Source organism: Acanthochromis polyacanthus, chromosome 21 (assembly GCF_021347895.1).
Source record: "Acanthochromis polyacanthus isolate Apoly-LR-REF ecotype Palm Island chromosome 21, KAUST_Apoly_ChrSc, whole genome shotgun sequence".
NCBI lineage: Eukaryota > Metazoa > Chordata > Actinopteri > Pomacentridae > Acanthochromis > Acanthochromis polyacanthus.
The window spans coordinates 7,377,761-7,390,215 of NC_067133.1; the positions used below are offsets into that span (position 1 = coordinate 7,377,761).

General features: G+C 37.1%; 1 protein-coding gene and 1 long non-coding RNA gene across 2 annotated transcripts in view; one reads left to right on the forward strand and one right to left on the reverse strand.

The window, feature by feature from the left end:
• Positions 1-695, reverse strand: part of LOC110967912 (syntaxin-1B) — a 56,245-nt gene extending 55,550 nt beyond the window's left edge. The window contains exon 1 of the mRNA XM_051941415.1: positions 248-695. Within this exon, the coding sequence (XP_051797375.1) occupies positions 248-277 (30 nt within the window). The 5' untranslated portion in view covers positions 278-695. The remainder of the gene's footprint in view (positions 1-247) is intronic.
• Positions 1-6,031, forward strand: part of LOC110967913 (uncharacterized) — a 35,856-nt gene extending 29,825 nt beyond the window's left edge. Inside the window, exon 5 of the long non-coding RNA XR_007938797.1 lies at positions 5,863-6,031. This is a non-coding gene — a long non-coding RNA (uncharacterized LOC110967913). The remainder of the gene's footprint in view (positions 1-5,862) is intronic.
• Positions 6,032-12,455: the final 6,424 nt, after the last annotated feature.

The following is a 12,455-nucleotide window of genomic DNA, read 5'->3' on the forward strand; positions in this document are numbered from 1 at the left end:
CACCACAGTCTTTGCAGCCTCCGCCTGCAGCCGCAGCAGGAGCCACCGCGCCGCCGCCGCAGAGGCGACAAACCCGCACAAATCCGCCTTTTAGCGGCTTTTCTGTCCACCGCTCTGCGCACCGCCGCTCCTACGGTGATGCAGCGAAGCGGCGGAGGCCGTGAGGCTGCGAGAGGCAGAGGGGTGAGGGGGGAGGGGGGAGACATGGAGGCCGAAGGGAGGATGAAGAAAGAAAATTGTCGCTTACGCTTCGCAGTTCCGCCGTACGGTCCTTCATGGTGTCGCCGCGCCGCTGCTAGAAACCGGAGAATCGGCCGTAGTCCGGGAGGGGAGGGGGGGGAGGCTTCAGCACCGCGTCCTTCGTCGTTCTGCTCCGAGCTTCACCGATCCTCTCCGCGGCTCCGCTGCTCGGTGCTCGTCGGTTCTCCGGGACAGACAGAGATGGAGGGAGGAACGGCGCGGTGTGACGCGTCTCCGCCTTCTGCCGCTTCTTCTTCGGGGGGATTTTTTTTTTATCCGCGCGCTCTGTCTCCTCCTCGACTGGTTCTGCGGTTCGGTTCCGTTCCGCTGTGGCCCCCCCTCGGTCCGCGGTCCTCCTCTTCCTCCTCGGTGGTCGCAGTGTGGCCCCGCAGCGCGCAGAGAGCAGCCGGTAAACGGACCGAGAGAGGAGGGGGAGGGGGGAGAGTGGTACTGATGCTGCAGAAAGAGAGGGGAGGGTGGAGGAGCGGGGGGGGGGGGGGGGGGGGGCGATGCGGAGGGGATGGTGGGCCAGTGCGCAGGCGCCAGCTACCCCCACCCCACCCCACCCCACCCCACTACCCCTCCATCAGGCCCCGCCCTCCTTCCGCCATCTTTACCTGCTGCCTCCCCTTCCTCCCCCCTCCTCTTCTCTCTGCAGCGGGGGGGGGGGGGGGGGGGGGGGGTTGGTTTCAGGTGAATGAGGATGGTGGTGGGGGGCGACAATCTGTTCAGTGTCCTTATATGGTCAGGAGGAGGTGGGGGGAAGAATTATGGTCATATATGTAAATTGGAGCCTGTACACTGTAAAAACAATCAAATAAAAGAATTCAAGCAACAGTTTATTTCAGTCAACAGTCTGCACTGTGAAAAACAGAAACCAAAAATAATTTATATAAAGTTATTTATATTTTTAACAACTTTGAACAGTGTTGATTCATTTACCATTAATTTACAAAATTTTCCAATTTCTGTGAAAACTGTAAAAAATGTCTACATCAAAAATTCTATTTTTACAAAAATTCTACAAATTTGCTCTTTTACTACATCTGACTGTATAATTACACCATTTTCATTGTATTCAAAACAAAATATCGTCTTTTTTAACAGATATTTGCTGTTATTTGAATGAAAATGTTAATATATTCAGGACTGAAAAATGGTAAATGATAAACATTCATCAACAATCATTAAATTTAAGTTATATATTATTTGTGAATAAAAGACCAAAGCTGTATAGCCATATTATCTTACAACATGCCAACACTGATTATTGTCCTACTGTTGTAGCTAACACTGAGATTTTTTCTGTTGTTGTAGCTAATGCTAACATAAGCCATATTTTCCATACTACATGGAAAAGCTAATTATTGTCCTATTGATATAGTTAGTGCTAGCATTAGCTGCATTAACCACACAGCATGCTAACACCGAGGATTTTTGTATATAACGCAGTAACACTAATTTCTAATTGTTGTAGTTAATGCTAACATAAGCCACATTAGCTGTACAGCATGCTAACACTGATGATTTTTCTACTGTTGTAAGTAATGATACCATTATCCACATTAGTCGTACAATGCAGTAATGCTAGTTATTGTCCAATTGTTGTAGTTAATGATAAGCCACATTCACTGCACAACATGCTAACAATGAGGATTTTCCTGTTATTTTAGCTGAAGCCATTGTAACTGTACAACACGCTGAAACTAATTATTGTCTTATTGTTGTAGCTAATGCTAGCATTAGCCACACTAGCCATGCAACAGGCTAATACTAATTATTGTCCTCTTTTTGTAGTTAATGCTAACATTAGTCACATTAGCCATGCAACATGCTAATACTGAAGATTTTTCTCTTCTTGTAGCAAATGCTAGCATCAGCCACAGTAGCTATACAACACTCTAACACTAATTGTCCTATTGTTGTAGCTAATGCTAACAGAAACCACATTAATCACACAACATGCTTGTAGTGAGTATTTTCTTGTTATTGTAGATAATGAAAACGTAAGCCACATTAGCCATACAGCATGCTAATACTGAAGATTTTTCTATTCTTGCAGCAAATGCTAGCATCAGCCACAGTAGTTGTACAACACTCTAACACTAGTAATTATCCTATTGTTGTAGCTAATGCTAACTTTAGTCACATTAGCCGTACAATATGCGAACACAAGTTATTGTGTTATTGACATAGGTAATGCTAACAGAAGCCACATTAACCACACATGCTAGCACTGATGATATTTCTGTTATTATAGCTATTGCTAACATTAGCCATATTAGTCACACAATATACTAACACTGCAAAAAATTTTATTGTTGTAGTTAAAGCTAGCATAAAGCACATTAACTGTACAACATGCTAACACCGAGAATGTTTTTATTGATGTAGGTAATGCTAACACTAGCCACAGTAGCCATACAACAGACGAATACTGATAAAGGTAATGCTAACACAAGCAACATTGACTACACAACATGTCTCACCTGGAGTCCTCTGATCTCAGCTGGTCCGACCTGGATTTACCTGGTCTGAGCTGATCTAATTTGGATTCAGTGGGTCTCACCTGAATGCACCTGGTCTAATCTGGTCTCACCTGGATTCACCTGGTCACAGCTGGTCTTACCTGGATTCAGCTGGTCTCCTTTGGTCTCACCTCTTGTCCTCTGGTCTCACCTGGTTTCCCCTGATTTGAGCTGCATTCATCTGGTCTCACCTGGTCTCAAATGGTATGAGCTGCTGCTGTGGTTCATCATTTTACTGAGACTTGACATTAACAGATAGTTGTAGTAATAATACAGATATTAGTTTAAAACCTAAACAACTCTTTGACTTTCTGCTTTTTTGGTTCTTGATTTTTCTTTCATTGGGAAACACTTGAGTCCCAGTGCAGGACTGAACCATCATCAGCTTCTGTAAGGGGGAACTCATTGAACGCTGCAGTTTATTCCAGCTTATATTTAAGTTCAGCCTCTTTTTATTTAGTTTTAGCTCAGTGATGACGCAGAAGACTGATGAGGTCTTAGTGTGGAGATACCAGGTTCTGTGAGGTCGCTCTGAGGTTGCTTCCGTCTGGTTCATTCAGAGGAAACTATTTGTCATCTTCACTTGTAAAATCTTTCTTTAAGATGTTTTTTTCCAGAGGAGGTGATTTATTGTTTTCCTGAAGGTCTCTGAATTGATCAGCTTCATTGTGGAGATTTAGTTCATCAATAATTCACCAGAAAAAAAAGTCTGAAGTAACATCAGGACCAACGTTAACATTTAAACGCTTCTCCCTTACCTCTTTCATCTGCACACATACAGAACTTGATGCCAGTTCGTTGTTTGAAAACCAAAAGGACACAAAAACACACAAAATGCAGCGATCGTTAAAGGATGTGTGAGGTGGCGGACGATCATTGGCTGTCAGTCATGTGATCAATAATCAATAATCAGCTCAGAGAAAGTTTACGCTCCTCAGTTTGGGAGGCTGCAGTGTGTGTCTGTTGTTACTCTCAGCAGTGTGTGTTGCTGACAGCAGCTTTAATTGTCGTTCAGTGTTTCCTGTAATGTGCAGTTTGCTGTGCTGTTGTTGCTGTTGTTGTTTAAGCAGGTTCTGAGTCGAATTTTTAATGCTTTACTCTGCACATTGTTCAGTTTTACATCCATCCAGGTGTCACAATCTAAATTCTAAATCTGGTTTCACTTCATTTTCTCTATAATCAGTTGTGAGCATCAGTATTATGGGATGTATCGTAGTTTCAGTAAAATCTTCTTGCTGTTTTGTGCCTGTTTTTGTATTGGCTCCATACCATTACCTCTGTGCTTTACTGTCAGGATGATGCATTCACTGTGGTAGTCCTAGACACAAAACAATCACAAAAACACACAAAACTGCCACTGCCACTAAATCTGTTTTTTGTTTTTTTTGTTAATTTCCTTCTATAACCAACTTTAGGCATCAGTATTATGGGATGTAGCATAGTTTAATATCACAAAGACACAAAATGGTTCCAAAGACAACCATCAAAATGTCACTAAATGACAAAAATAAAGCAACAAACGAAACACAGCAAACTGATTAGCAAAATGACAACAACAAGAAGAAACCGTCCCGAAAGAAACAAAACAACACAAAACTGACAGAAAGGAGACAAGAAGTGACAAAGATGAGGAGAAAAAAAATAATAAGAAAAGAAGAAAAACGAGGCTCAAAATGACCAACCAGATCAGTTTTACATCCATCCAGGTGTCACTCTGAACACTAAATCTGATTTCACTTCATTTTCGCTATAAGCAGCTGTGAGCATCAGTGTTATAAAATGTATCATCGTTTAAGCCGTTTAATGTTGATGACAGAGTCCTTGAAGCAATCATTGGTACCTTGGATGTGTTTTTGTTTTCTGATAGTTCACCAGAGAAAACTTTAAAAGTGCATTCTTGGTAAACTTTCGAGGTCTTTGGGTTCGTTTCATTTTATTTTGTTAGGTTTCTTCCTCTGTGAGTTTTCCTGTTTCTCTGTCGCTCTGTTCGTCTACTTCACTTTTCTGCGACTTCCTGTTTTATTTTGAAATTTATTTTCCTCTTGTTGCAGGTGTTTTTACTTCCTCTCTTTGCCTCTGTTTTAAATCTAACTTTGACTTTTAGTTTCTCTTTCCTGATTTGACTTTTTGCAGGTGTATTGTTCTATTTCAAGAATGTAGGTTAAACCTATTTGAACCTTAATATGAAGAAAAACAGCAGAATAGTTGATAAATATTGATCATAAATAAATGCATTGATTTCAGTGTCTCTGCTGCCTCCTGGTGGAAACATTAAAAACTGCAGCTGATGAACAAACTCACCTTCAGCTGAAACTGAAGGACAACAAAGTGTGTGTGTGTGTTTGAAATTAATATTTAGTTGACTTATTTTTTTATTATTGCATTGTTTTATTAAATTTTTCTTTTTTAGTTGTCTTTATTATTGTTATTTTTATTATTATTTTGTTTAATTCATTTTGCTTAAATTCATTTGTTATGTTTTGATTATCTCATTTGGTTTCATTCAATTTAAATAAACAAGATAATTACTTTTAATTTTATGTTATTTGATTCTTTATTTTTTTAAACTGTGCTGGTGTGTTTAATTTCACTGTGAATTTAATTCTGATAAGTATAAGTATAAGCTTTTTTGTGTGTGTGTCTTTATTTTCTTAGAATTAATCATTTTATTTAGTATTATTTTACATTTTTCATTATTTTGTGCTTTATTTTATTCTATTTTTTTTCTAGTAATTTTGCCACCTGGTTGTTGAAAGCTACTTCATGAATACACTTTATTATATTTTATTCTATTAATGCACCAGCTGCAGAAAGACATGAACTGCTGACAGGTTATTTAACTTGAATTAAAAACAGGCAGAAATCATTTTAAAATCTTTTAATTGTTTTGCTGTGAATCAGTCGGAGCTGAAACTTTGAGGCTTTGGGTTTTCAGACGTTGAAGCAGCTTCAGAGTTTCTGTTTCTTGAAGCTTTTCTGAGGGAAAGATGCAGGAAATCTTCCGATCTATTTATTAAAAGCTCCATTAATAATTCATCGACCCTTTGAAACTTTCTGCTTCCAGTTAAGATGAAAAATCTGTTTCCTCTGACAGTTCAGGGAAATGAAACCTTCAGGCGTCGACACGAAGACACGAGAGTTTTACTGAAGCTGAACTGAACAAAGAGAAGAGAAAGTCTTCAGAAGTTGTGCAAAGACGATGACGGGCACGCAACTCACAAGAAAACTGAGGAAATGTAGAAACATTCTTTTAAAACCATGTATGACAGTTTACAATAAAAAAAAGAAATTAAATAATTAAACATTTCTAAAATGTCCTGAAATTAATAAACACATATTTCAGCAAAGAAAATGAATAAATGACGATGTATTTGATGTTAAAATCCCAGAATTATCCATTAGAATTTAAATAAAATATAAATTAATGGACTTTATGTAGCATGAATACACACACACAATTCCTTTAAAACATAAATTCTGTGTCATACTTTAAAAATGGACCATTAAAATAGTTACAAACTGAGCATATTTATTTATAACTAGTATTATTATTTATTTTTATTTTAAAAAATAAATGCAAAACAACACAACTTGTTTAAAAAATGTAATAAATAAATAAAAATATTGAAAATGGAAAACAAATTAAAAATGCAATAAAGTAGGAAAAATGTTAAACACAATAAAATAATAAAGATTGTTTAATTAACATATGTGTATACATAATATAATTGTTCTAGAATATTTTCTAAAATAATTCAAAAATGTAAAAAAAAAAAGAAATTGTATCACTAAGTCATGCACTGGAATAAATTTTAAAAGAAGGATAAAAAATATGGAAGAAATCTAAAATGTAATAAAAGAAAACAAGGTTTTAAAAATGGAACTTTAACAGAAAAAACTTTAACAGAAAATATTAAATAAATAAATATGAATATGTAATATGAAGAAGAAAAAGAAAAAATATGAAATAAGCAAATGTGCGCAATAAACGACAAACAAATTAAACAAAGCAAAAAAAGAGAAGAAAAATACACAAAATGTATTTTTTTCTATTAATAAATTTCAAAATGACATTTGGGGGGAAAATGGATCCTACATCAAAACATTTACAATAAAAATTGAACATTTTTTAAATTATACATTTAATAAACCTAAAATCCTTTAAAAGATAAGTTCTATAAAAACCTTCATTCTAGCCTGACTGAACCATTTCTTCACCACATTTGATGTGTGTTTGGACTCATTGTCTTGTTGAATCACCCAACTGTGTCCAAGATCAACCTTCTGCTGATGATTGTAGGTTTTCCTGAAGAATGTGGAGGTAATCCTCCTTCTTCATTGTTCCATTTACTTTATGTAAAGCTCCAGTTCCACAGAGCATGATACTGCCACCTCCATGCTTGATGGTAGTTTTGGTGTTCTTGGGGTTAAAGGCCTCACCTTCTCTCCTCCAAACATATTTCTGCTCAGTTTTTGTTCCATCTGACCACAGAACTATCCTCCAGAAGACCTTTTCTTTGTCCATGTGATCAAAACAAACTTCAGTGGATCTCTAAGGTTCTGCTTCTAGAAGAACTTCCTTCTTCATGGATCCTCTCAGCTCATGTTGGTGTAAAACATTGTGGACACTGACAGCTGTGTTCCAGCAGCTTATCATTCATCCAGATCTGCATTTTGATGATTCTTGGTTCTTGACCATCCTGACTGATTGTCTCTCAGCAGCAGGTGATACTTTGTGTTTTCTTCCTGATGGTGGCAGTAACACAACTGGACCATGAACTTTATACTGACAAACAGATGATTTAGGATGTGAGGCTGCTTTGAAAGTGACAAAAATGAGACAAAAAACACAAGCGAGACAAAAAGGGAACACAAAACGACAAAAACAAGAAACAAAAGGACAAAAACATGACAAAATATTAATAACAACGTGACTCAAAAATGGACAAACGACACAAGCGAGACAAGACAAAAAACAATGAATAAAGCAAAACACAAAAATTAGACAAAAAACACAAGCGAGATACGTCGGAAACATAAAACGACAAAAACAAGAAACAAAATGACAAAAACATGAGACAAATAACAAAAATCAGACCAAAAAACAACAAAAACAAGACAGCATATTACAAAACCAGACACAAAATGACAAACAAACAATTATTGCTTTAACAATATTTTACTTTATGATCAAAGCAACTTGTCATGGTCTAGAAATTATTTTAAATTCATAGTTTTACAAATGTACAAATTGAAGTTAATGTGTTCTCTTTAGTTTTTACACTTTGTAAAGTGGGCTGGATTGGGCCGTTGTTTGTCACTAATGGAGTAGTTGAAGTTTAACTTATTATTTTCTACCGGCTACATGTCAAACATCTCAGATCTCAAACGTTACATAAACTGAAGAAATAACTAAAACTTTAAAGTTAGAACTTTTAATTTTAACTTTCTGAAATCACATTTAATGTTTTTACATTTCGGTTCTAGTTTTCACCACTAGTGAGGCAAAGCTTCCTGCGTTTTCAGCATCTTTAGCTCCTTTCATTAATGGCAGATTACAGATGAGGATTCTTTGCATCTTCTTCACATTTTTACATGAACAAAGCTGCCAGTTTCTTCACTTCCCTGTTTCTCAGGCTGTAGCAGAAACACAAACTCAGTGAATCCATACAGAGGTGAGAACAGCAGCATGTGTTTTCTCTCTGGTGATTCCTTAAAAACAAGCGTTCCTAAGGACGGGCTGGTTTCCAAGGCAGAGACAATAAAATCTCTGTGGCCCAGCTATAGGACCAGAGTATATACGGCCCATACGGGACCGGAGGCTTCATAAACCGAGCAGGGCCTCAGCAGGAAGAGGCCAACCCTCGTCCACGTCAGCCGGAGCTCAGCGGCTGAAGGTCAGGAGCTTTTCTGTGGAGAGATGAAAGTTTGAACCGTCCCTGAGGGCAAACGGCCGACAGAAAAACAGAGCAGGGCAGCAGCGAAAACCAGTCTGTACAGAAAAGCTGTAATCAAAGCCAGTCACAGTCAGGAGGTGAAACAGCAAACAGACGACACATCAGCAGAATAAACCCAGTGTTACTGCAGAGAAAATCTATTATGGAAGACCTTTACTGCCCCGAAAACAAACAAAAAAAAATTGAAAATGTTTAGAATAATTCACATTAAATAATCATAATATTTAGGCTAAAGTTAACATCTTTTTAGGGGTTAAATTCGAATAAAGAAATTTTCTTTTGCAATAAATGTGACTTATTTAAACATTTTCAGGACTTTAACTTCAGAAAACAAAACAAAACAAAAAAGATTTAGAAACAGAAATTACAAAAATAAACTGAATGTTACTGCAGAGAAAATCGGTTATGGAAGACTTTTACTGCCCTGAAAACAAAAAATGTAGAAAATGTTTGGAATAATTCACACTAAATCATCATAATATTCATGCCAAAGTTTACTTTTTTAGGGGTTATGTAAACATTTTGATGACTTTAATTCCAAATATTGACTAAAAAGTACTCATGTTTAATATAAAACATTTTTTAAAAACACCGATTTTCTTTCCAAACTACTTCTTATCAGATATATTTCCTTTATTAAAAAGCAAACTGTAAAAAACAAAAAAGATTTACAAAAACAAATTACATAAACTGAATGTTTGAAAAAAGAAAATCAGTTATGGAAGCCCTTTACGGCCCCGAAAATAAAAAAAAATTGAAAATGTTTGAATATTCACACTAAATAATCACAATATTCATATCAAAGTTTATTTTTTTAGGAAAATAAACATTTTCATGACCTTAACTTAAAAAACACTATATCTGTGTGTTTTAATATAAAATTAAAACACACAGATATTCAGTAATTTTTTGAATGCAATCAAAATATCTGATTGTATTTTACTCTTAAATTAAATTTATGGTCATATTTAACCCAGTGTATTGTAACTGTAATGTAATCAATATGTTATTTATTGTAAAAAAAAAATCTTTCTGTGTTGTACTTTTCTCAACAAAATAGTGTTTGTCTTTACCCCTTCCGTTTTTTTGGTATAAATGGTCTTCCATACTCAGTGTGCATCTGAGGAAATGACTCAGGCTTAGTTTATTAAAAAAGAAGGAAAAAAAACTTATTTAAGTTTCCATGTGGAGCCAGAAATATGAGGAAATTAAAATCAGTAATTTTAAGTAATTTCATGACACTATTAATTTGGATTTATTGTCATATTTGTCCCACTATTTTGCAACTGTAATGTTATTAATGCATTATTTGATGTAAAAACAATCTAATTTTCTTTCTGTGTTGTACTTTCCTAAACATCACGGTTTGTTTTTGTCTTTACCCCTTCTGCTTTTTTGGTATAAATGGTCTTCCGTACAGTGTGTGAGTCTGAGTAACGGAATCATTTTTATTTTATTTTATTTAAAAAAAAGCTTATTTAAGTTTCCATGTGGAGCCACAAATGTGATGAAATGAAAAGCAGAAGTGAGTTTTTATCATTTGAACAGATAAAAAACACATTTTTTATGATAATAGATAATAAAAATAATCATGTTGACTAGCTGATTATTAAGTTGGATTATAGTCATATTTGACCCACTGTATTGGGCTGTGTAGCTGTGATGTCATCAATAACTGTTTTTTTTCCCTTTGTGCCTTCCTTTTTTGGTATAAATGGTCTTCCATACACAGTGTGAGTCTAACTGAATCAGGGTTGTTTTTTAAAGCTCATTAAAGTTTCCAAGAGCTAGAAAGGTGAGGAAATGAAAAGCAGAAGTTAGTTTTTATCATTTAAACTGATTTGAAAAAGAGCAGATTCATTTTATGACATTAACTAATAAAAACATAATAATGTTGCCCAGCTAACTACTAATTTTAGCCACTGTATTGTAGCTGTGATGTTATTAATAATATAGCCTACATATTTTTCCTTTGGTTAGCACTTCCGCCTTGCAACAAGAAGATCTCCGGTTCAAATCCCGGCCTGGGCCTGGGATCTTTCTGCATGGAGTTTGCATGTTCTCCCTGTGCATGCGTGGGTTTTCTCCGGGCACTCTGGCTTCCTTCCACACTCCAAAAATATGCTGAAGTGAATTAGTTACTCTAAATTGCCCGTAGGTGTGAATGTGAGAGTGACTGTGTGTCTGTATATGTAGCCCTGCGACAGACTGGTGACCTGTCCAGGGTGTCCCCTGCCTTCGCCCGAGTCAGCTGGGATAGGCTCCGGCACCCCGCGCGACCCTAGTGAGGATAAAGCGGTGTATAGAGAATGGATGGATGGATGGATGGATGGATATTTTTCCTTCTTTCTTTCTTTTTTCTTGGCATGAATTGACTTCAATACTTACTCTTTCAACATCTTAGATTGATTAAAAGCTTACGATTCATGAATTAAAACCCTATGTTTTTAACCCCGGACTCTGCAAACAGCACAAAAATGACTTCAGTTTGCGGCAGGAAGAATCCAAACCGGCCGCTAAAGAAGCAGTTTCCAGCCGCCCCTGGAGCTCCATCGACGGCCCCGGCCCTCCTCTCGTCCGGACCCGGCAGGGAGGAGCTGCAGCTCGGCCTGTTGACGACAACAAAGCCGCAGAATATCCGCGCACGGAGCCCCGCCCTCCTACCTGGTTACCGTAAAACACCAAACAGCGGAGCTGCCATTTTTAGGGGGAGTGTCGCTCAGCTGCGGCACGCGCTCAATCAGAGCAGAGGAGGAGGAGGGGCCTCGTGTTGTGATGACATAATCTTGAATTAAAGGAGCAAACCTCAGCATCACTGTTTACCTGCTCATCCCCTTTAAAAACTTGGTGCTCAGTTCTGGTGAGTACGAGCAAAAATATTTAATTAATTTGAATAAAAAAATAAGAAAACTTAGATAAAAATTCTGATTTAAATAAAAGTTTTGAGTTATAAACATTACATGGTTCACATCATGTTGCCTCAACTTTATATTTTGTGTAGATTAAACTGAAATTCGTTGTTTTCAAAGTTTAAACATTTTGTGTGCTCAAATGAAAATATAAGTGAATTGGATCAAATGTTTTTGTTAAATGAGGTAATTTCTAAAACACAAAAGTAAAGCAAGAACTTTATTGTAGAAAATTAATCAGAGTTTATCAGCTAGTGCAAAATGCTATATACAGGGTTATTCTGTGCTGTTTTTCAGGCTGTTTTTCACTTTGTCATCAATAAACAGCCTCGATACGACTGTTCAGTTAAAGCTGGATGGAGGATCTCAGTAATTCTATCTAAGCCTCAGTCGAGGCGTCTCTTCATTGTTTTTTTAGCCCTGAGTCTGCAGCTTGTTTCTTATTGAAGCTCAGCCTGCAGCCAAACAGGACGAGTAGGCCTCTAACCTCATGTTGTGCTGCAGTAATTAATGCACGCTGCACAGGTGAGCGGGTTCACAGGGAAACACTTACGTAATTATACTTGAATGTGGATTTTAACAGAGGTCAGCCGACTTCAGTGTTTAAACTCAGAAACTAGCCAATTGTTTCAGACATTACATAAGAATCATTTAGAGTTTTACTGCTCAGAGCCAAACAAACACAAACACCCAAAAACACTGGAAGCAAAGGACGCTGGAGCACAATGAAACCTGACACACACATTACACAACACTACACATGTATAGTGTGATTCAAACAGCGGCCCATGGGCCACATCTGGACGTCCACTGACAGAGTT